Source organism: Vitis riparia, chromosome 9 (genome assembly GCF_004353265.1).
Source record: "Vitis riparia cultivar Riparia Gloire de Montpellier isolate 1030 chromosome 9, EGFV_Vit.rip_1.0, whole genome shotgun sequence".
NCBI classification, from domain to species: domain Eukaryota; kingdom Viridiplantae; phylum Streptophyta; class Magnoliopsida; order Vitales; family Vitaceae; genus Vitis; species Vitis riparia.
In genome coordinates, this window is record NC_048439.1 from 4225963 (window position 1) to 4248561 (window position 22599).

The following is a 22599-nucleotide window of genomic DNA, read 5'->3' on the forward strand; positions in this document are numbered from 1 at the left end:
TTTACCTAGCTCAAGCCAACCAATCCTTCCCGGAATACTTGACTAGTTCCTTCATTTTCAGCTTCTCCTTTTGGAGCATACTTGGAGTCCGCACCAAGCTCAATCTCGGCCTCTTCTTGAATCCACACAAGAAGAAAATGGGTTTTTGCACAACCCAAATAGAATGAGAGATTTAGATGTGAATTAAGGAATGAATCAACCCATTTATTGCTCAAGAAAATCCATTGAAAACTAGTTTTGAAAACATTAAGAGAAGTGGATTTTCTTTGCAATCAAAAACACCAACTTAGGAAAGCAAAAATGAGAAAAATGAAGAACACTTGGAGTGTGGCTGCTCTCCCACGTTTTCAGCAGTCTCTCTCACCAGAAAATGATAGAAGATTGGTTTTTAGAGTGTAAAAAGAAACCCTTAATCTAATGGCTGAGATTTGATCAAAAAAACATTAGTTGGATAGATCCACCCCTACACCTGGATAGATCCAGAAACAGAGGAATGAAAGCCTTGCACCAAAAACAATTTTTCCCAACTTTCTAACACATTTAAAGATTAAAAACCGGGTTAATTCACACCCAATCACTCCACACTCGACTACATACCTCAGCCTCTTAGCAAAGTCTTAGTCTTCAAAGTCAAGTAGTCCGAATAGGAATAGGAAAGCCGAGTTAGAGGACACTTAGGAATTTTGTCCGGAATTGCCAACTTAGCTAAAACACTCACAAAAGTGTCCTGGGATCTCTGGAAATATCAGAATCAAACTTCAGCAACTCTCTTCCATTCAATGTGTCCATGAAGTAGCGATTGTCGAATGATATTGCAGTGGCATCATTTGTCGCAAAAGCTATGTCTGACACAGAAGGACCGCTGTAGATTGTCTTCAACACGAATGCATGGGAAGGTGATATTGCAGGGTCAGCTCTCGGCCGGAGCCTGTTTTCAAAGTTCCGGCAATGGCCTACGCCTAGAGCATGAGCGCCTGCAACCAAATTACATTTAATTAGAACAATAGTAAGTGCTGTGATGCTGAAGCTCTTTTTTCAAATTTGATTTTGGCGAGAATTCATTACAATAGATTTTCTTTTTATTTTTAAATTATTCTCATTAGTTATAATTTCCTATTTTTGTGTTTTGGGCTAATTCTAAGACTATTTCCTATTTTTGTGTTTTGGGTGGATTGTTTCCTATTTTTGTGTTTTAGGTTTGTGTATATATATTCATTCTTAATTAATGAAAAAGTTAAGTCATTGTTTCTCAATAATCTTCTCTCTACTTCAACATGGTATTAAGAGCCTAATATTCTTGGACGTATTTTCTTCCTCTCTTTTTTTTCCCTTCTCCTCAATGGCTTCCGATGCATCATTCTCCTTCACCAACGATTCTATCACCATCCAAAACTCCCAAGATCCTCAATATCCCCTCCTTACAATCAATCTCTCCAATATCACCAAATTGTCATCCACCAATTATCTCACATGGAGCCTTCAAATCCAATCTCTTCTTGAAGGTTATGATCTTCATCACTTTATTGATGACACTCATACTGCACCACCACCCACAGTCATCGTCACTGGTGTTGCATCCTTAAATCCGGCATACACAACCTGGAAGTATCAGGATCGTCTCATTTTTAGCGCTCTCCTTGGTGCTATCTCTATTTCACTACAACCGCTTATTGCTCGCACCACCACTTCCCTTGATGTATGGCAAACCTTAGCCAATACTTATGTCAAATCATCTCGTTATCGTATTAAACAATTGAAGGAACAATTATAGCGGTGTACCAATGGCTCTCTAACTTATTGGACTTACGCCTTTGCCATTGCTGTATATTTCATCAACCGTATGCCCACACCCACACTACATCTCTCATCTCCTTTTGACAAACTCTTTGAGTCTCTATCCAACTATACTAAACTTCGAGTGTTTGGTTGCTTATGTTATCCATGGTTTCATTATTATTTTCAACATAAACTTGACTCTTGTTCCACTCCTTGTGTTTTTCTTGGTTACTCTTCAACACAAAGTGCCTATATTGTCTATCTTGGTCATCATCCAATTTCCTCAGCAGATCAACTTGTCGACGCTCTTACTAAACCGCTTCTACGAAGTCACTTCCAAGAATTACAGGTCAAGATTGGCGTCTCCTCCGGAGCTCCATCTTGAGGGGACATATTAGAGAATTCATTACAACAATTTTCTTTCAGTTTTAAATTCTTCTAATTAGTTGTAATTTCCTATTTTTTTTTGTTTTGGGCTAATTTTAGGATTGTTTCCTATTTTTGTGTTTTGGGTAGATTGTTTTCTATTTTTGTGTTTTAGGTTTGTGTATATATATTAATTCTTAATTAATGAAAAAGTTAAGTCATTGTTTCTCAATAATCCTCTCTCTACTTCAACAGTATGTACCTATGAGTGCAACTCCCTCTTCGAAAATATTCTTCTGGCCGAAAATTTTGATCAGTTCATCAACAGAAATGTCAGCTTTAGGAAGCTGTTCATCAGCTCTCTCCTTGCTTGCAGCGAGGGTGTCTCTTCTACCCGTCAAAACCTCTATATATGGTCCCTTGTCTGCTCTAATACAAATTAAAGTCACTACACATGTTGATGTCTTCCACAGTTCCTTGATTCTTATACATCATGAGGGACACAACCAAATACTTATGATCAATATCGTGCGGAAGGTTGAGCGCAAACATTATAGTTTAAGAATATAAAGATGAATACGAGGTTTTGATGTGATTGGATCAAATATGTCTATGCCCATGATAAGAGTCGGAAAATATGAGATTTTTCGAAACCAATAGTTGTATTTGGTTCTTTCATTCTTGAATATATGCATGTTGAGTTGAATTATGCTAAAACCTCATGTTTATTTGTGGATTGTTGTTTTTATATTCTTGAACTAAGATGTTAATATTGAAGCTCTTGACACGATAATCAAGGCATATATATGAGCATACAAAAGTGACCACATAGCTTCATTGAGCTTGAATTTCTAAGAAATCAAGAGTTGAACTTACCAGAAAGATGGTCTCCCTTGCAGCCAACTGGATGATATCAGCACAAGAAACACTTTGAGGACACATTCTCGAGGGAGCTCTTTATCTCATCAATGGTGTCAAGTTTCCGGATTCCGAAATTCTTCTTAGATAATGTCTCATTTGTGAGGCTACTCGAATCCCCAAGAAGAACTGAAACATCACAACCTTGTAAGAAAAATAAATACAAGCTTTAAGTACTTCAAACACTTAAAAAACAGAGAGAAATTAAAGAGAGGGAGGGAGGGAGGGGGGGAGTAACTGATAAAATTTTAAACGACATAGGATCACATGTAGACATTAAATGATAATAAATGAAATGTTTACTTTGATTAATGTCATGAAAAGTCATTTTCGTGTTTCACTGGTGTCCAAGAATATGCTTAGTTCGTGATGGTATGAAAATCCGGGTTCAATGAGCTCTTCCTTTTCTACACCCAAGATTTAGTCTGTGTATGCTTTCAAGACAAGTGTGCAGTGCGTGTCTTTTTTTATATATATTTATATATATCACACATTACACACATTATTTGGACCACTTGACTGAATTAGGGTGAACCAATAAAAAAACAAGTAATAATATGTATCCAGTCCCGTTATGAACTACAATGCAAAAATAAAATAATATTAATTTATGACATTATCACATTAATTATGTAAGTTTACGCCCAACAGTAACTACATCAACTCGACAGTCATGGAAAGCGAGTCTTAACAGGGCCGCAACAGTGGAAGGATCGCCCACCATACTTGTTCTTGCTTTCTGCTTTACAATCACCTCTGCGCTCGGACAGCTATCCCTGTAGAAATGAAGCTCAAGCCCATCAACCCTTTCAGCTGTGTCTACAACCCCATTTGCAGGGAAGGAAGCCCACAAAGCCATGGCCAAAAACATTGGAAAAGCTTCAAACCCCATTTCGTCATTCGATTCTAGTCTTCTGTTCTTGATAGATATGGAGCCCTCTCTTTATACAGAGGAAGTGGAAGAGTACCATTTATACGCGGTTCTGTTCCATGTTCAGAGATGTAGAGACTGGAGTGCTAAAAGGTGGTGCATGTTGAAGGTTATATATCACACCATCTGGACTTGGTTCAGAGCTGGTTTTCCATTTTGTCAACCTTGATAGTTAATGCTGGTGGTACTTGTGCGTCGGAGCATTTAAGAAGGAAGTTTTAGAGTTTCCGTGGTCTCCAAATATAAAATGGATGTGAATGCAACTCAAGAATAAGACATCTCCTCCCCTCGGAAAGCCACCTTTTAGCCCACACCCCGTTGTTAGAGGAGGTTTGAAAGCCATGTGAAACTTAGAATGTGGAAAGGTCCAAATTGTAAAATGTTAAACCTACCCACATTTCCCAATCTCCACTGTTGAATGTATTTTGAAATTTAGAATGTTAAATGAAGTAACAAACAAATGGAACTAAAGTATAAGTTACATATGAATGGAACTCACACATGAAGTCATTTAGGTTCAATTTGGAAATTGTTTTCAAAAATAATTTTATAAAAATAGAAAAATACATTTGATGAAAAAAAAATCATGTTTTACTTGTTTTAAGTTACTACGTGAGATTGTTCTTTTCTAAAAATGATTATATAAATATGAAAAATAATTAAAAGATAAACTACTACAACGTAATGTTTAAAACATATTTAAAAATATAGAAAAAAAATGATAAGAAAATTTTAGATTCCCAAAAAACGACTATTCTATAAAACATTATAAAAAAGAATTTTCAAAAAATATTCTCAAAATATATTTTGAGAATTGCTTTGGAAAGCACTTTTTAATCATAATTGAAATGTTTTTAATTTATTTTCTATATTTTTTAAATATAGTTTAAAAATAATCTTTATTTGTAATATTTTATTTTTAATTATTCTTTATATTTGCATAATTATTTTTTAAAAGAGAAAAAAATTAAAAATTATTATTTAAAAATATCATGTTTTCTATTTTTAAAAATAAAAAACTGATTTTTATTTTCTAATTATCAAATCTATTTTCTTATTTATTTTTATTTTATTGAGCAAAAAATTATTTTGTAAGGCAGTTACCAATTAGAGCTTATTTTCCTAAATTCATGAAACTAGGACAGGGAGATCCTAAACCACCACAAGGACATGATATTCCCACGCCCAAACACACCCAAAACCCAATCCACAAAGATAGCCAAAAACCAAAACCAAAACCAACCCACATCCTCCTCCCAAACCCAGCAATGTCTCTCCTCCAATCTCTCAAACTCACCACCCCATTCCTCCATGGCTCCAGCAACCTCTCTCTCCTCTCCAAACCTTCCTCCACCTCCCTCGCCTCGCCACCACTCCCACCCACTTTTCTCCCCCCAATCCGTGCTATGAAGTCCATGCAGGGCCGAGTTGTTTGCGCCACCAGTGATAAGACTGTGGCTGTGGAGGTGGTCAGACTTGCGCCACACCCAAAGTACAAGAGGAGAGTGAGGAAGAAGAAGAAGTACCAGGCACATGACCCAGACAACCAGTTCAAAGTTGGGGACGTTGTGCAGCTCGAAAAGAGCAGACCCATTAGCAAGACTAAGACTTTTGTTGCAATTCCAGTTCCAAACAGGAACAGGGCCAAGAGCCAAGAGGCAGCGGCGGGAGAGCTTGAGATTCCATTGGAGTCTCAGCAGGCTTAGTATGCTTTTGTTTTGTTTTGCCGTGGATGCATTCGAAGTGGGATTTTGTTGTTATTGTGTTTAAATTTGTGTACTGAATTGGGTTGAACTGAGATTATGAATTTGGAATTTGGTTTTACAATAATGCTTCAATTTTAGCTTTGAATGTGGGGTTGTCAATTGGGTTGGGTTTTCGTCTCTGTTAGAGTTCTATTTTCTGGCTATGCTTGAATTTTTTTATGGGGTGTGGATTGAGTTTCATTGTTGTAATTTGGGGTTTTCTTTGTGTTCTATCTTTCAGATGGGGTTTAGTCTCTTGATGATGAGTTTCTCTTGAGTTTTTTTCTGAATTGGATTCTGTATGATGCTTAATCAATGTGCTACTGGGCTTCAATGATGAATATGTACAAAATAAGAATGATAGCTGGCTTTTGGTCAGTTGGAATTCTTAGAAAAAAATTTGGGATTTAGTCCTATAATTCAAGGTATGTTCCGATTCTGGAATTATTGAATTATATGATATAAATTTGGGTTGTATTTGATTGATGAAGCAGTTGAGAAGAATTTGAGAAATTTTGTAACCCCAGATGGAATAAACCTTCCCTACCAAGGACCAAGCACTGGCATTAGGAAACAGTTTTGAGTACCTGAGACCTGCAAAATAGTTGTTCGATAATATGCCACAAAGAAAGTAGTTAATGGCTTTTTACTGTGCACAAACCCTTTCTAACACTGGCCGTTTGAAGTACTTTGGGAACCAACTGAGAATACATTCTCCATATATGAATCCATGAACAATTTTGAGATAGGTAATTGACTTCTATGTGGATGTTTTTGCCTACAGTTCTTCAATTTCTTTCAGGTATGCTTCCGGCATCACATGCTTTGTTCAACCAGTTCATCATTTTGTAAAGAATGTTCTGGGAATTGGGCTCCCATCATATACAAAATAATATAAAGGCTGGAGTATGAAATGGCATGTTGAAACACCGGTAGGAACAAAATCAAATTGAATGTGTGAAAGTTGATAAAAAGGGTATTCAACAGGCATGATAAAGTTAGTCGAGTTTTTGTGAAACGATGTTTGACTAGTGTTCAGTATTAACTCCTAGGAGTTTCTGCAAATGAAAAGGCAAAAAAGTTCAAGGAGTCTAATTGTCAAATGTTGTATGTTGCAGTCATCCATAGCATGGAAATTCCTTTCAAAACTAGTGGTTTTCTCATGTTGGTTGACTGTTGGAGAGAAGGGATCCCCTGTCTTCTTTGCTTTTTTTGTTTTTGTTTTGCGATGGTGCATCTTCTGAGTACAGTACCGCATGCTTTACATTGTTTTTCCATGTTCCGGTTTGAGTAAGATGACTAAGATTTTAATGCTGCTACACTATACCATTGAAATTTCTGTTCAATATAAGATGTGGACTTGCATTTCTGGCTTGTTGTTTGAAGCAACCGGCACAACCTAAAGATAGAGGAAGATATGTTTCATTGCTATAGAATTTAGTAGTACACCGTGTTACAAATGGAGATAGATTAGGTTTTATAGAGCCATTTCTCATGAACAAAAATGTTGTAGGATTAGATGATGAAAATTAGGCCTTCAGCAATTAGAGAGGCATCACTTTCCTGTACTTTTTTTTCTGGTTAGCCTTTGGATAGAGAATCCCTATCCGTGAAAATAGCAATTAAATTAAGGAAGACAGGAGGCAGATTGTAATCGGAAGTTCTCACTAGCTCTAACTTCCATATCATAGGAGGAATGAGAAACGACTAGAATCAGCAAGCCTTATCTCCACGATTTAAGATTGGTGAAGAAAAAAATGAAAGAAGAAACACATTAGAAGTAGCCGATTTGGCCTTGGAACCAAAAACCGAAAAAAGCCAAAACCTATAAGTTTTACAATTAATCAGAGTATCTATCTAATTAACATAGGCACACTGATCACCCATCCTCACATTGCAAACTTGTTTTTATATTTTGCAATGTACATGATACAAGAGTGTTCACAGACTCCACAGACTCCATTGTTAGTTTGGCTGTGGGGGAGGTGTTTGTTAAGACTTGAAATGCTATGGTGAGCAAAGATCCTCCTTCAGTGCTCTTCTCCTCCGGCCTAGAAGTGATGACGAGAGGCCTTGACTCAACCCCATCTGGAAGAATTGAGAAACCCGACGGCAGTATAGCAATGCTGCTGGAGTCGCACCCTGTCATCACAGACTGCATGCCGGCAATGTCTACAGGAGCATAAACCACCATGGATTCATATGCATTTGTGCAGGTATCTTGTACCACCCACATACTGTTGTCTTTGGATTTCATTGTCTGAATTCAAAATGCCCATGTTATCCTTTGTTTGTTTGATGGGAAAAAGAGGAAAGAAAAGCAAAAAAAAAACATTTACTCTTGACTTCTGGGTGGAAAGAACTCACCTGAATAGTGACTGCATTGCCCCGATCCTGCCCTTTGGCCAAGTTTGCAATTGACTGTACTGGCCCTCCACTCAACATGATGTCCCACTGGAATTCACACATTGAAAGCTTGTTAAAATATTTGTTGTACTGATTATCAACATCTTATGATGGTTATCAAGGCAGAATCATCTAACCTCGCTCCGGCGAGCTTCATCTCTTAAGAAATCGAATATGACGTGGGGAGCCACTGGCAGCCATACAGATGAAACTGCACACAGGATCACCCCTTGAGGCTCACCAGGATCGTTCAGGTTCTTCCTGGAAGCCACCCTTATGTCGTCTCCTGTTTTACTCGAGACCTTTGTCCATGAGTTAAAGCTTGATGCCCCCAGCGCTCGGCAAAAACTCCAGGTCATTCTTTGTGCCAACTTGAGAATGCTTTTCCTTCCCGCCAGTGTCGCAACGCCTGGAGTTCAATAATGGGTGTAAGCTAAAAAAATTTCTCAGTGAAGTATCTGATGATTGAACTAAAAATGTACTGATAATCTAGGATTACCGCTCGAGTCCTTCGTGGGGACGTTGGTTGCCATGAAGAACACCAGCCGCTCGCACTGGAGTTGCAGAGTCGCAATCCAATGCTTGGCACCAAAGGCCAGACCACTGTTAACAATTTGGCGGTACATGGTATGAACCGTGCTTTTCTGGCATTCCAAATGCTCCACCCAGATCACCTGAAAGATTAAACCATCGGAAAAATGAGACTCAAACTTCATGTAGTCTCCAAAAGGCGAGCAGTTTCAAAAAGAAGTCTGGTATATGCATATGCAGATATGTACTTACCTTGCAGTGGCCATTGGATTTATCCTCAATGATGCAGCCAGAAGGGCGTTTTCTGCATTTCACAAGGGACGCATCGATATTATCTTCAACTTTATCAATGGAAACATCAACAATCGCCCATTGATCTGCGCTCAGCTGCTTGCAGAATCGGACAAAGTACACCTCTCTTGTGGGCACCATGGGTGTGAGCATTTGCAGCTCTGCAAACATCTAGAACCAGCATAATGGGAAAAAAGTTAATTGCAGAATCTAACCTAAGCCATGTCCAGCACCCTTAAGCAAAAGTAAATAATGGAACTGGTTTCAGATGAATGGAAGGTGTGGTAGATTGTTAGGTGAATTCCTAGTTTTCCATGTTTGTTAAGTAAGGCCAAATTTTCAAAAGGGTTTTTTGACCTTCAGTTGAGTTTATTACTGCAGAAAAGTTCATCCAAGAAGCAATTTCAAAAAAGCCTTCACCATGAGGAAAAGACACTTCTGCCATAATGATGACAATTTTTTCCTTCCTTTTGTTGTCCAGAAAAATCAGAAGAGAATTCCTCAGTTTTTCTCCATTTTGAGCCATATAAAAAACTCCACTCCTACAAGCTCTGGCAGAGATTGATTTTTCCTATGAAGAGATGCCCTTTCTTTTTCAGAAATTATTCCACAAATCGTTCAAATCAGAGATGATGGAGAAGGGTTTTTGATGGGTTACTCACCAATTGAACTGCTCCATTTCTACTAGGACCTTCACCATTGCAGATAATATCAACGGTAGCCGCCTTTGAGATTGTGCATGGAAACATTTCCTTCCATTGATTCTATGAAAATAGAGGACAATCATGGAAAGGGAGTCAATCAAATTTGAAAGCTAGCATATTACTTTGGATTAATTCAATGAACCATTGATTCAAAAACGGCTTACCACATCCATGAAACTTTGAACAAGCCGTGGGAGGTCCACAAACACAACTCCAGTCTCTCTTGAGGCCTCAATCGACCTCTTTGGCCTTCCATTGCCTGAATTTTCGACAGAAAATTCTCTCATGTACTCGTCGTAATTAAGTATCTCACGACCAGTCTCAACGCTTCTAATCCAAAGCGGTTCCCCAGCAGTTGCCATCTTCTTGAGCTCCTCCATTGCCTGATTAACAATCTCCATGATTCTCGACTTCTCAAGCCCGAAAATTCCAGTGTAGAACTCCAAAGAGCTTCTGTTCTCATGATCATTTCCAGCCGAGCATGAGGAGCTAGGTGATCCTGTTCCAGGAGGGTATTTCCCAATGACTGCTCGTAGTTTTTCCACCTACATATTGAAATGAAATTCATCCTTACCATAAAGAGTAAAAAACACCTCAAAGCCATTGATTTCAGTTTCACAAGTTAGTTTTTCAAACCTCGGCTTTCAGCCTTGCATTTTCGATTCTCAGCTGTTGTTCTTCAGTTGTCATGGTGGGGTCTCTACTAGAGGTGGCTGAGCCGCAGTTGGGGCAACAAGACTTCTTAATGGTCTCCCTCATAGCCTTATTTTCATCTCTAAGCTTCTCCATTTCTGATTTCAATAGAGAGTTTTCATGGCGCTCCTGTATAGCCTGCAACAGCCATTCCAGTACAATGACCAATTCAACAAAAGCCGAAAACTTTCCCTAAAAGAAATGGATCCATACAATAACCAGACACGGCCCACTGCTCAAATGGAGAGGAGAATTGCCACATACCTTAATTTGAGTTCGTCGGTTTTGAAACCAGAACTTGACTTGCCTGGGAGCAAGGCCTAGTTGCTTGCTTAGTTGCTGCCTTTGCTTCTCATCTGGATGTGGTGACTCCTTGAATAGCCTGTAAACGTATCGATCATGTAAAAAGATTAACTAAAAAAAGCACACAAAGGTGATAATAGACAAATGGATAGAGATGAATCTACATATTTTTCTGTGAATCAAAGTACCCATGTCAAACAAGAAAAATAAAGCTCTAACATTAGCTTTAGATGCTTTTACGCCTTTTTCTTTTGTAAGCTTGCCATCAACCCCCTTTAACCCTCCATGATAAAGTTTTCTTTTCAACTGCTGCCCAAAAAAACTGATTACAACCAAATCATTTGTTCGAACACATCGAATTTGTTCGATAATGGCCAGTGATTTGGGTGACATCAATGTTAATTTTATATCTGAAAACAGTCTAACTATTACATTAATTCCATGCATCATTGACGGATTAATGTAACATTATTTTCAGACTTCGATGACTCAGAAAACCTAAGTCTTGGTAAGAATAGGAATTCAAACAATGGGAAGGAGGGACAGAGAGAGAAAGAGAGAAAGAGAGGGAGCTTACGCTTCCATTTCTCTGATTTGCTCAGCAGTGTGTCTGTGATATTTCTTCCTCTTCTTCTTCTTTCCCTTCTCACCTTCTCCATCTTCATCACCCTCTCCTTCTCCATCAAACTCATCTTCGGATCTTGACCTCGCCGGGCCCGAGTTCTCACTGCTTATCTCCACCGTATCATCCCTCCGCCCTCCTCCGCTCCCCTCGTCCCCTTCCTCCACCTCCATGTTGGCCGCAGCTGCTGCCGCGGCGCCGCCATCTCGAAAAATCCCAGCCTTCAACAACCAAAACAAAAACCCATAAACAAACGACCAAAAAGGAAAGAAAAGAAAACAAAAAACACCCAGAAGAAAAATCAAAAGGGTGTGAGAAAAGAAAGAACAAAAGGAGAGAGGGAATATACAAGACTAAGAGAGAGAGCTGGAGAGGCGAAGAAGTCTTTGGTACGAGACGCGGGTGGATTCGACATGTCCACGCCCATGGCAAGAGAAGCTTTGTGGATGAGCAGTGTTGTTTTATGGAGGCAGCAATGGGGTTGCTGCTGAAGAAATGTGGAAGAGAGAGAAAGTGTGGGGTAGGGTTGATTTAAGGATATAAAACAAAGAGAGGAAACTCTCAGTTTTTCAATTATGGTTGAATCGAGAGAGAGAGAGAAAGGGCTGGTAGGAGTTGACTGTTAGATATTGCGGGAACAGCTGAAATAAAAGGATGTGAAGAGCCAACTAACTTTTGATGATCGGTTGAATCTCATCTCCAACGGTTTTTTCAGTTCCCCTCGCCCATGGCTCGGCTTTGGCTTGGCTCCAGTTGGAGATTTCTCTCCTTAGGGCGTGTTTGGATAATGGGCCTTATTTAATTCCCATGTTATTTCAGAGCATCTTCTTGTGTTAGATGTGGTAGATAGCTCATGGTTTCTCATGTCTTCTAGGGTTAGGTGATCTCCATTTATTGAATGTTAGGGATTTCTGGTTTTGTATCTTAAATTGGTGTAATGGTGTTTTTGGAAATTAATTTTTTTAGAAAATTAAAGGTGGTTGTAGAACCTTTTATAAATAAATTAATTTAATGATTCAATATCATATTAATTTACTAATTTTTCTAAAATTTTAAAATACTAAAAATGCCCAAATAATAATATACTAACAATTTAAATAAAGGTTGAGAATTTTAAAAATAATTTGAATTAACTTAAATATGTTTTAAAATAACAATTTATTGATAAAAAGTTTTAGTGATTAAAAAAATGGCTAATAATGGACATGAAATGGGCTGGAAGTGCATTTTACAGTGTTTTTAATCAAAGTGTTTTTAACAAAATCACTTATCAAGTGTTTTTTTTTTTAAAACACTATAAATGATTTTTTTAATGTTTCAAATGATTTTTCAAAAATTTTAAAGTGCTTTTTAAATTTTGTCAAATATTTAAAAAAAAAAAAATCTTTTTAAGCTTGAAACGCTTCCTAAAGTTACCATTAACTAACACCTCACACATTATGAGCCCCTCAAGGTATTAGCTTTAGCACATTACTTTTGGCTTTTTTGCTTTGAAAACTTCCATTCATCTTCGAGATCTTTACATAAGATTTAAATAAAAATTATTTGAAAATTAAAGGATTATATAAATTTTTAAAAGTTAATTCATTAAAAATCATTACACGATAAGTTAAAAATATTTTAAAAATATATTACCTTTCAATTAGGTCTTTTGATAAGATCTTTGTCTCTAACTTTTGAAAAACCACGAGTTCATTTTTGCAATTTCAAAATACATGAACCTAATGTTCTCAAAGGTGACTTTTATCGATTTCTTAGATCTATAGAATTATCACAAATCTATGAATCTTTGAACATATTCTCTTCTTTTATTCCACAAATTGGTTTCAACCACTAAAATCTAATTAGATAATTCAACTTACTTTTAGCAATTGACCATCAAATTTGCCGACACATTACTTAACTTTTCGTAATAAAATAAAACTCCCTTTACCTTATTAGCTTTGAAATAAAACATCATTAAGTTGCGTGTCAATCTTCTTCTACGACGTTCAGATACTAATCGCCAAATCATATCAAAAAATTTAACAAAACATTAAATCATTCACGACTTCATTATCGGCCCGACTATCATCCAATCATTTAAATTAAAAATAAAAAATAAAAAGAAACAAAGAAATCATACCAATCCCCCTTTTTTGTCTCAAATTATCATCATTAGCTCTACTTCTCCCTCATTTTGTTCTTGGATGATGCCCATAGACAAGGTGTAATAAGAAGGTGAGGAATTAGGGTTTGCCCTAGCCGAGCCGCATGGCTAGCTAGAAAGAGCCAAGAAAATTTTAGAGGTCAAACCGTACGGTCAATGCAGGTAGACACATAGTAAGGTGTAAGGTGTGAATGTAAGCTTGTGGTTTGTTTATTAGCTTTTCATATTTCAATGTGTCTTTATAGCATTTAAAGGGTTGAAAGAAGTGAATGCAATTAATGAATTTGCCTCCAAGCGTTCCATTTCTTTAAAATGGATAAGCCTTTTCTTAATCTGATAGACTTCCAACTATTTAATAAAATATTACCCCAACAACCAATTATATTTTAGTGTACATCCTTTTCTTTTTCTCACTAATTAACAAATTAATTATAATAATTTTTTTATAAATATGTTTTTTTGTGAATACTTAATGAAGTTATCGAGATTTATTTATACACGTTCATTCATGTTATCTATACATCGAAGGTCAAGATTCTTCTTTTTTTTGCCCGTTCATATTCAAAATTCAACTATTTCAAACCTCTAAATTTGTAAAAATGTTTTATTGTTATTATTATTTTTTTTAGGGTAAAACCCAAAATAAGATACCTGGAATTTTATGTATATAAAAGCAAACATTGTTAAATTTTTTTTAAATGACACATTTTTGCAAATTTTGAAGGTGAATGGTTGGATTTTGAATTTAAGAGGACAAATTAGAGAAGATCTTAAAGATGGAGGGTCAATATGCATTTGCACCAAAAATATCAAGCACTACTAGGTAATGTTTTTAAAAATAGCATTTGAGAGTGATTTTCAAAAGTAATTATTTGATATTGTTTAGAACAAAAATTTGTTTCATTGATGTGTAAGGGTTTGTTTCGTCATGTTTTCTTAAACTTATTTTTAAAAATTGATTTTTATTTTTTAATTTAAAAACAAGTTTCAGAAAACATGATTAAATGGATCTATATTTTCCTCTTATTTTAAAAAACCGATGAAAATAACTTCTACTTATTTTCTAAAAGTATCATTTATTTCACTTTATTTTTAAAAATTATTTTCATAAAACAACAATGAATTTATATTAAAAAAATTTAGAAACACAGCCAAATAGACTCTAATATTTTCAACTTATTTTTTGTGTTTTTAAATATTTCTTAAAAATAAATTTTATTTGAGATGCTTTATTTTCAACTATTCTTCATATTCATACAATTATTTTTTTAAATGTCTTAAAAAACTAATGAAAACAATTAAAATATGTTCTAAGAATAAATTTTCAAAAAAAAAAAAAAAGTAAAAAATTATCGAACTTGTTTTCGAATTTGGAAAACAATTTTTTATTTTTTAAAAACAATTCTAAATAAGTTGTTTCTATCCTTTAATCACCTTCATCACATTTCGACCATTTTATTGTAGCAAGAAAGGAGGAAAAAAATATTTTTACAAATTATAATTTCCAAAAGAATAAAAAATATTTCCTCATGATTGTTAGTTAAAAAAACATAATTGAACCCAATCTAATAAAAGAAAAATGAATGACTCTCATATCCAATACCAAATATTCAACATGTACTGTGACGTGAATATTTTTGCCAAGGATTGGAAGGTGACATGGGCCCATCCAATAGGGAAAAAGGGTTGCTATCAACCCTGCTTTTTCCTTTCAAACCTTAAAGGCGGTTTGAAAACAAAATGAAGCTCTTATTATCCATATATACTACAACATTGGAGAATTTGAAGTCCAAAGGTTTCATATATGATCATTTTGATTTTTTGGTTCACTTAGAATCCGTTTGATAGTGATTTTAGAAAGCGTTTTTAATATTTTTAATACTTAAAAATTTGCATTATTCAAGTATTAAAAATTCAAAAAATATTTTCTAAAACCACTTCCAAAAGCACTCTTATATTTCCATGTTCCCATTATGAGACTTTATGGGACATCTTCCCACTATTTCCCTTTCTTTCTTTCTTCATGTAAAAACAAGAATAAACAACAAAGAAACATGAGAAGGTAACAGCTCTAAGGTGTATTTTTGGGTTGCTTTTTTGCTAAGATGTTTAGAAAGAAAATAGGGAAGAAAAAATTGGTTTTTAATTTTTAAATTTAAATTTATTTTATTTATTTTTCTCTTGCTTCCTCTCTCATGGTTTACACAATCCAAACATACCCTAGACGAAAAACCCTTTCCCCTTGTATTTTCATTCCCTTCACACATTTGAAAAGGAGATCGAACTCCTCAGAATCAGAGACACAAAAAACAAAAGGAAAAAGAAAGAAAATACAAGTCACCATCAAGCCATTCTCAATCCAAAGAATAGGGTTTGTGATGCCAATCGGATATTATCATTAAGCTAAGACATCCTGTTGTACTAAAAAAATATCCTTGGGTCAATCTCTATCCTCATAACTATTTCTTTTATCTTCTTCTGCATGCATTGGTAGTTAGGAATGGTAGATACTATGAAGCCATCACATGAGAACTCAACCAACCAAATAAAAAAATATGGTACTAATTGATTTGAACTTTCTTTTGGTTTTCTCTCTCTACTTTATCCCCCCTTTGGAGTACAACATCCCCCATATCTTTTATTTTCATGTATTAAGGAAAGCAAAGTAAAGAGAAACCAATAAAGCTATATGAGGAAAGATGGGCATCTTGCTTACTTGCTTTATTTTCAAGCCATTCCTGGTTTCTTATGAACCAAGTTTTGGGTCCCAAGGAGGGAATATAATGATCCAAAAATGAGGACACAACATTGGGAAGAAGGCCTAGAAATTTTGAAAATTTTTAAGGGAGAGAAAATTTTTGGAAATTTTGGAAAATGAGTGAGCAGAAAGCCTAGAAAAGAAAGGGGGGAAAGACTACAAAGACAAAAGAGAAAGGTGTCAAAAGAAAGAATTATTCTATCAGCTACTTCCACTCAACTCGCATTCATGGAAAGTAAAACAAAGTGAAGTAGAGTTCTGCATTTGACACTCATATGTCGGAAAATTGACCATGAATCCACCTTCTAAGAAGCACACAATTTAACATAACAAGATGGAGCAAAATATTCAGGTATGAAAGCTTAACAGGAAACACTGACAGAAAGAAAGAAAGAAAATACAATCTATAATCTCCTCCTACAAGTTAAGATAACGACATTAATCTACTCCCAAATCACATTGTAACTCTTTTTTGAATTCAAAGTAATCGTGAATTAGGAGTACACAATTTAAAAAACAAAACGTGTTACTTTCTGTAATTTGATTTCCCTTCGTATGAACATGATAATCATGCGGGTCAAATTAATTATGACATTATTAGTATAAACAGTACAAGTTGAAGAGAAATGGCAGACATGTCTTGACCCTGCACCCTCTTTCGGCTTTCTATCACTCAAAAGATAGCCTACACTTAAATTTAATTTGACTGGATAATTTCAGTCATGAGCTACAATAATATCAGCCACTCCAAAAAACATGCTAAGGTAATCCAGTGAGGTGAAGGCAGTTGTTGTGCATATTCAGTTTCCTGTCTTCCAAAATGCTGAAGTGGTATAGTGAAGTGAAGGACAGTTGTGCACATTCAATTTCCTCTCTCCCACCCTCTACAACAACTTCAGTCCAATACCAACCATCACACATCAGCAAAAAAGAAATCATGTACTCAAACACCAAATATAAATGAGCATATTCCAATATAGTAATTTGCAAAAGCTAAACCGGATAAGATTATATTTAATTAGAAATTTCCAAGCACCAAGCTAACACAAAAATCTATTACGACACGCAACTTGCCTGGAGCTGCCATGCCACATGGCCCAATTTGGCCATGACACTTGGAAAGATCACCCTCTTTGGAATATTATTGCACCAAGAATGGAGTCAAAGGAGGGCACCATGACTGCCTGTTTTAGCATAATTAACATGAAGTTTGTATAATGATGCCTTTTGGAAAAGGCTTTTAACTTCCTGTCCAACTCTGAGAGACAGTTAGCTGTTGAAGAGTAGATGAGATGGTAGTTTTGGCAGTCAGGTGAAATGCTGAGACCAAACAATGGCATGCAATATTGAATTTGATAATAATGAAATGGAATAAATGCTGGTGAAATTTTATGGCTGAGGTTTCTCTAAAAGAGATTTGATGAGTGTCTGTACACTTTTATGTCACTCATTCATGAATGCCAATAGCTCTACACTGAGGTCAGGAAATTCAAAGAGGGAATAGATTCCCTCCACCTTCATTTGTCCCTTCTTAGTAATTGAACTAATTAAGAAATTTAAACACTGTGTGTGTCTCCACGCCCACAGAGGCTTAGTTGGACTGGAAATTTTGACTGAAAGGAAAAAATAAATTAAAAAATCAACACAGGGCTATAAGGAATTCTATGACACATCATAAGAATTGAATAAATTGAAACTAGCTATTATGTGAGTTTTCATCAATTAGGATCAGTATCAGAACAAGATCAGATTAAATTCAATTTATGATGTATTTGCTTTCTAAATTAAAACTCTCAAGTCTTTCTACAAAGCCCACCTAAAGAGTAGGTTACCAGTTTTATTAGTAAATCATTGCGTTCTTTCTATTTTTAAGTTCATCAAACAAAAACGGCAGTAATTCAACCAATGACCTATTTTCCAATTGGTTCAGCTGTTGTTAGGTTGAGTAAACGTTTTGTTCAGTGTGTATGTAATAAGTTCCTGTATGCGCCAAAAAGAAGTCATTTGGGATTTCATATACTTTAATTTGTTCTAGTTCTTGGATCCAATACATTTGAATTGAATTTAAAAAGAAAAAAACAAGAGATTTTTAGGGAATCTTCCACGTTCAATATAGTTGAGCGCCGCCAGTGAGTTTCGTGCAGTGTTAGGCCAGAACTGAAAGTTTAGCATAGTATAAAAAAAACCTAACAATACAAGTAAAAAAAATTCATAAATGGAAATCAACAATCATCTTTAACAGATGGTTGGATTTCAATGTGAACATTGGCCATGATTTAATATTGGAAGATTCATTTGATGATTAAAAACAAAAAAAAAAAGGAGATGGGGAGAGGGGAATATCTACCAGTCACAACTAACTCTCTTCTCATATCATAGGGTCCCCATTTTATCTCCCACTTCAGATCGTCTCCATTGTGGTGAGATGGAAATTCAGGTATCACAAGTACATTGTCTCTAAGTAATCATAGAATATGATTCTACCAAAACTTACAGGATAGCAAATCAACCAAGAATTATATACTCAAAGACCTGCACCACCAAATAGTAGTTCAACAAGTTACAGAAATGATATCTTAGAGTGGATAATATTGTCAATAGAAAAAAAAAAATTTGAGTAGAGAAGATCAAAATACCTAACACAGAAAACTCTCACCAGGAACTGCAATGATAAAACATTCAAGAGTACTAAGTAGAAACAGTAGTATAGAAGCCAAAACCTAGGATTTATTAGCAGTAATGAAATCCTGATGCAGCAAAAGTACTTTAGGAGGATCATGCAAATATAGATTTCAAGACAAACATAACAAAAAGCAATGTAGACCACCATAACCAAAGCAAATAATAAGATAGAACATATAATCCAATGGGTATTTCATAAATTTTGGGAGAGTGAGTGGGGTGGGGGGAAGAGGATGAGATTTTATTTCAGGGGGACAAAGAGTGGGAGATTTATTTCTGGGAACCAAGATTTAACATATTTGCATTGTTTAGATGAGTGGTAAGGCCATTTTGCATTATAAAAGGGCCCCCTGCACCATGCATGGCTGTGCCCCTGTTTATGAAGATTATATGTTATAAATATCTTAAATATTATGACTTCAGTCACCCTCTCCCTTCAATCAATAAATCCTCCACCCAAGCTGGTAAGGACAATAAAGAAGGGGCAATCAGAATTAGGGTTGAAAGATCTTCATCTCAAATTTCTATTCACTAGGTTTAGGAGCTCACAAGATGGTGCTAATCTGTCTATGTTTGGATTTCATTGATAGTTTGGTTGACAATTTGGGAGGAGGTCAACAATCATCATGTAGTTTATAAGCGCACATTTTTTTCCCTAAACAATCATCATGTAGTCTTGGACAAGATATCTATTCTGGAACATTTGGCTTCTGATTTGGTTTGTAGGCCAGTTCTCTCCCAGAAGCAAACTTTAGGCATTCTTTGAATGCTTCTTTCATCTTTCATTGTGTAGGTTCATCCAAAAGGATATTCCATGTAACAAAAATAACAAGGAATTTAAAAACTAGTTGGTTAATTGAACTAGTCTTTGTTATCACTAAGAGGTCCAGGAAACTAAATATAATGCAGTAAAAGCAATGTTAGAAAACCTCAGACACTAGTTCCCACCTGTAACTAGCAATTTTCTATGAGGCCTCAACCAAGCCTTGTGGGACCCTCTAGAAAATATTTGAGTAGACAAGTGCTTCAGATGAATGTTCCTATGAAATTCTATAGGAATGCAATTTCAACTACTTTCAATTTTAATTAGTCACAACCCCAGGTCAGGGGTCCCATATGAGGCCTGTACCATGTCCTTATAGAGCCTCTAAAAATGGATATTTACTAAAACTAGCAAGAACTTGTTGCTTCAGATGCATGTTCTGTTCTTAATGCAATTTTGACCTCTTGCAATTTTAATAGTCACATGCCATTTCTTCAACAGCCAATTAAATTCCTTCTTTATTTTATGAACCTGAGCGCACCTATTTTGTTTGAACCACCATATCAAGTTTTTGGTTGCGTTTCTTTACCAAGTTCTTATATTAAGTTCAGATAATCCACATTTGATTAAATGTGTGTTTATAGATTGTTCTGATACCCAAAAGGACAAAATGTTTAGATACCCAGTATACCATTATTTTTGCATGGAATCATTTTTCTCTTCACAGTAGAAGACCTTAGACACAGACATTGTAGGCTAGTTTTATTCCTATGTTCCCATGCAAATTGCTACTGAGAGCATAACTAAAACACCTCATTTATAAAGAAGACCAAGAACAGATCTGATGCTGTAGGATGCATCAGCTTTATCTCAGCAATCTGCTACCTCTTCATGCTCACGACATTAATAAAAGAAACTGTTAGATAGTGTACAGTTATTTAGGTTATTTACTTTTCCTTTTCCTTTTCTTTCCTTATTGTATTGTGGGTCCCACTAACATGTATATATATATATATCCAAGTCCAATGTATATTATTAACAGTTTTTCAATAACAAGAATTAGAGATTCTCCATTTTCTCTCTTTTCACATGGTATCAGAGCCTAGGGAGAAAAAAACCCTAATTATTTCCGGTTTATCCGTGAATCCATTCTGGGAAATCTTTTAGTGACTGTGTTTCATTTTGGTCACCTTTCCCATCTCCTAAAGCTTTCCGATCAACCGTATCGCCGTCAAAAAACCCTCACCACAGGTGACTTTTCCGGCGACCTTTTCTGGCGAAGTCCTTTTCCGACACCGACCATACCATCAGGTGCGCAAGGAGGAGATCTTCAAGTTTTCTCAAAGCACCAAAGGGAGATTCTCGGCCACGCGCCAGCCACGCGCGTTTCTTCTCCGGCAGCCTGAACCTCACGCGTGAGGGCGCGTGGAACACTTTCTGGCCACGCGCTTCCACCTCCAACCTAGCTTGACGCCGTCTAGCCACCCTCCATCTGTGCTTGTGCCATCCGAGCCCTGAAAGTGCATTTTTTGGGGTTTTTTGTCTCCGTCGGCCCTCTAAACAGCCTTTCTGGCGACCTCCAGTGACTTCCTCTCCACCTCGAGCCCTGCACGTGTCTTAGGAAGTGTTCTTCTACCCTTCCAGTAGTGCCACATTTATTTTTCTTTACTATTTGGTCTCTCACAGCCGCGGATCCTCAGTTTTTCTTCTTTCAGCCGCGATCTGAAGCCGTATTAGGGTTCTCTTCGATCTAAACATATTTCGTTCTCCAGATAAGTAGATATGGCTACTAAAAGTTCTACTTTTTCCTTTGTCATATTTGAATCTCCTATGATTACTTTGGAGAAATTGGTTAGTAGTGAAAATTATTTGTCCTGGTTTGCCTCTGTGGAGCTTTGGTTTATGGGTCAAGGTTATGAGGATCACCTTGTTACGCAGGAGGCGGATATCCTTGAGGTTGACAGAGTACAATGGAGGAAGATAGATACACAGTTATGCAGTGTGTTATGGCAATCAGTTGATCCTAAGATTCTACTTCATCTTCGGGCCTACAAAACATGCTTTAAATTTTGGAATCAGGCGAAAGGGTTATACACGAATGATATCCAACGTCTTTATAAGGTGGCTTCTTCTATTGTCAATGTCAGACAACAAGACATAGATTTATCTACTTATATTGGCCAGATTGCCACTCTTAAGGAAGAATTCTTGACCGTGATGCCTCTTACTACTGATGTTGGGGATCAACGAACACAGATTGACAAGTTCTTCATGGTTCTTACGCTTATTGGCCTCCATACAGATCTTGAGACCGTCCACGATCAGATTCTTGGCAGTTCCTCAATTCCATCCTTAGATGATGTGTTTGCTCGCCTCCTCCGTATCTCCTCCACTCAGACTTTGCCATATGATAACACTTCAGATTCTTCTGTGTTAGTTTCTCAAACTAACTCTCGAGGAGGACGCAGTGGTAACCGAGGTAGAGGCCAACGTCCTCATTGCACCTATTGCAATAAGCTTGGCCACACTCGTGATCGGTGTTATCAGTTACATGGGCGGCCTTCCCGCACTGCCCACGTGGCCCAGTCATTTGATCCTCAATCGCCTCAACCTCCCAGCTCCTCCACGTCTCAGGGTATTTCCCTCACTGACAGTGAGTATGATGACTATCTTCGCTATCAGGCCACCAAGTCAACTTCTATTGCTTCTGTTGCCCAGACTGGTAATGCTTCTGCTTGTCTTACCCACACATCTTCTCTTGGACCTTGGATTCTAGATTTTGGCGCTTCCGATCACATATCTGGTAATAAAGATCTTTTCTCTTCTATTACTACTACCTCTGCCTTACCTACTGTTACTTTAGCTAATGGTTCCCAAACTATGGCTAAAGGTTTTGGTTTCGCTCATCCTCTCATTTCCCTACCTTTCCATTATGTCATTTATGCCCCTGAGTGTCCTTTT

General features: G+C 36.5%; 3 protein-coding genes and 1 long non-coding RNA gene across 4 annotated transcripts; 1 reads left to right on the plus strand and 3 right to left on the minus strand.

Moving 5' to 3' along the window:
• Positions 1 to 714: 714 nt before the first annotated feature.
• LOC117922461 (peroxidase 29-like) lies at positions 715 to 3952 on the minus strand. The gene is made up of 4 exons (XM_034840591.1): positions 3703 to 3952; positions 3070 to 3204; positions 2405 to 2566; positions 715 to 974 (listed from the first exon to the last, which is right to left on the minus strand). Exons 1-4 carry the CDS (start codon positions 3950 to 3952, stop codon positions 715 to 717), a joined length of 807 nt encoding a protein of 268 aa, XP_034696482.1.
• A 1273-nt stretch (positions 3953 to 5225) lies between these two features.
• LOC117921596 (30S ribosomal protein S17, chloroplastic) lies at positions 5226 to 5842 on the plus strand. The gene has a single exon (XM_034839528.1). It carries the CDS (start codon positions 5260 to 5262, stop codon positions 5695 to 5697), a length of 438 nt encoding a protein of 145 aa, XP_034695419.1. The 5' UTR covers positions 5226 to 5259; the 3' UTR covers positions 5698 to 5842.
• A 1545-nt stretch (positions 5843 to 7387) lies between these two features.
• Positions 7388 to 11782, minus strand: LOC117922270 (homeobox-leucine zipper protein GLABRA 2). The gene is made up of 11 exons (XM_034840343.1): positions 11636 to 11782; positions 11242 to 11507; positions 10626 to 10743; positions 10305 to 10499; positions 9833 to 10213; positions 9627 to 9728; positions 8926 to 9135; positions 8642 to 8816; positions 8280 to 8551; positions 8104 to 8190; positions 7388 to 7996 (listed from the first exon to the last, which is right to left on the minus strand). Exons 1-11 carry the CDS (start codon positions 11711 to 11713, stop codon positions 7616 to 7618), a joined length of 2265 nt encoding a protein of 754 aa, XP_034696234.1. The 5' UTR covers positions 11714 to 11782; the 3' UTR covers positions 7388 to 7615.
• Positions 11783 to 16747: 4965 nt separating this feature from the next.
• On the minus strand, positions 16748 to 20608 carry LOC117922552. The gene is made up of 2 exons (XR_004652495.1): positions 18541 to 20608; positions 16748 to 17086 (listed from the first exon to the last, which is right to left on the minus strand). It is a non-coding gene; the product is annotated as an uncharacterized LOC117922552 (long non-coding RNA).
• Between the last annotated feature and the right edge of the window lie 1991 nt (positions 20609 to 22599).

Excerpts from the sequence above, each read along its gene's own strand:
- LOC117922461 (XM_034840591.1), bottom strand. The coding sequence starts at position 3,952 with ATGGGGTTTGAAGCTTTTCCAATGTTTTTGGCCATGGCTTTGTGGGCT. Across the intron at positions 3,205-3,702 it reads TGATGTAGTTACTGTTGGGC|GTTGTGATGTTTCAGTTCTT; the intron begins GTAAACTTACAT and ends TTTTCTTACAAG. Across the intron at positions 975-2,404 it reads AGAGGGAGTTGCACTCATAG|GCGCTCATGCTCTAGGCGTA; the intron begins GTACATACTGTT and ends ATTTGGTTGCAG.
- LOC117921596 (XM_034839528.1), top strand. The coding sequence starts at position 5,260 with ATGTCTCTCCTCCAATCTCTCAAACTCACCACCCCATTCCTCCATGGC.
- LOC117922270 (XM_034840343.1), bottom strand. The coding sequence starts at position 11,713 with ATGGGCGTGGACATGTCGAATCCACCCGCGTCTCGTACCAAAGACTTC. Across the intron at positions 10,744-11,241 it reads CAAATCAGAGAAATGGAAGC|GCTATTCAAGGAGTCACCAC; the intron begins GTAAGCTCCCTC and ends ATACGTTTACAG. Across the intron at positions 8,817-8,925 it reads AATCCAATGGCCACTGCAAG|GTGATCTGGGTGGAGCATTT; the intron begins GTAAGTACATAT and ends TTAATCTTTCAG.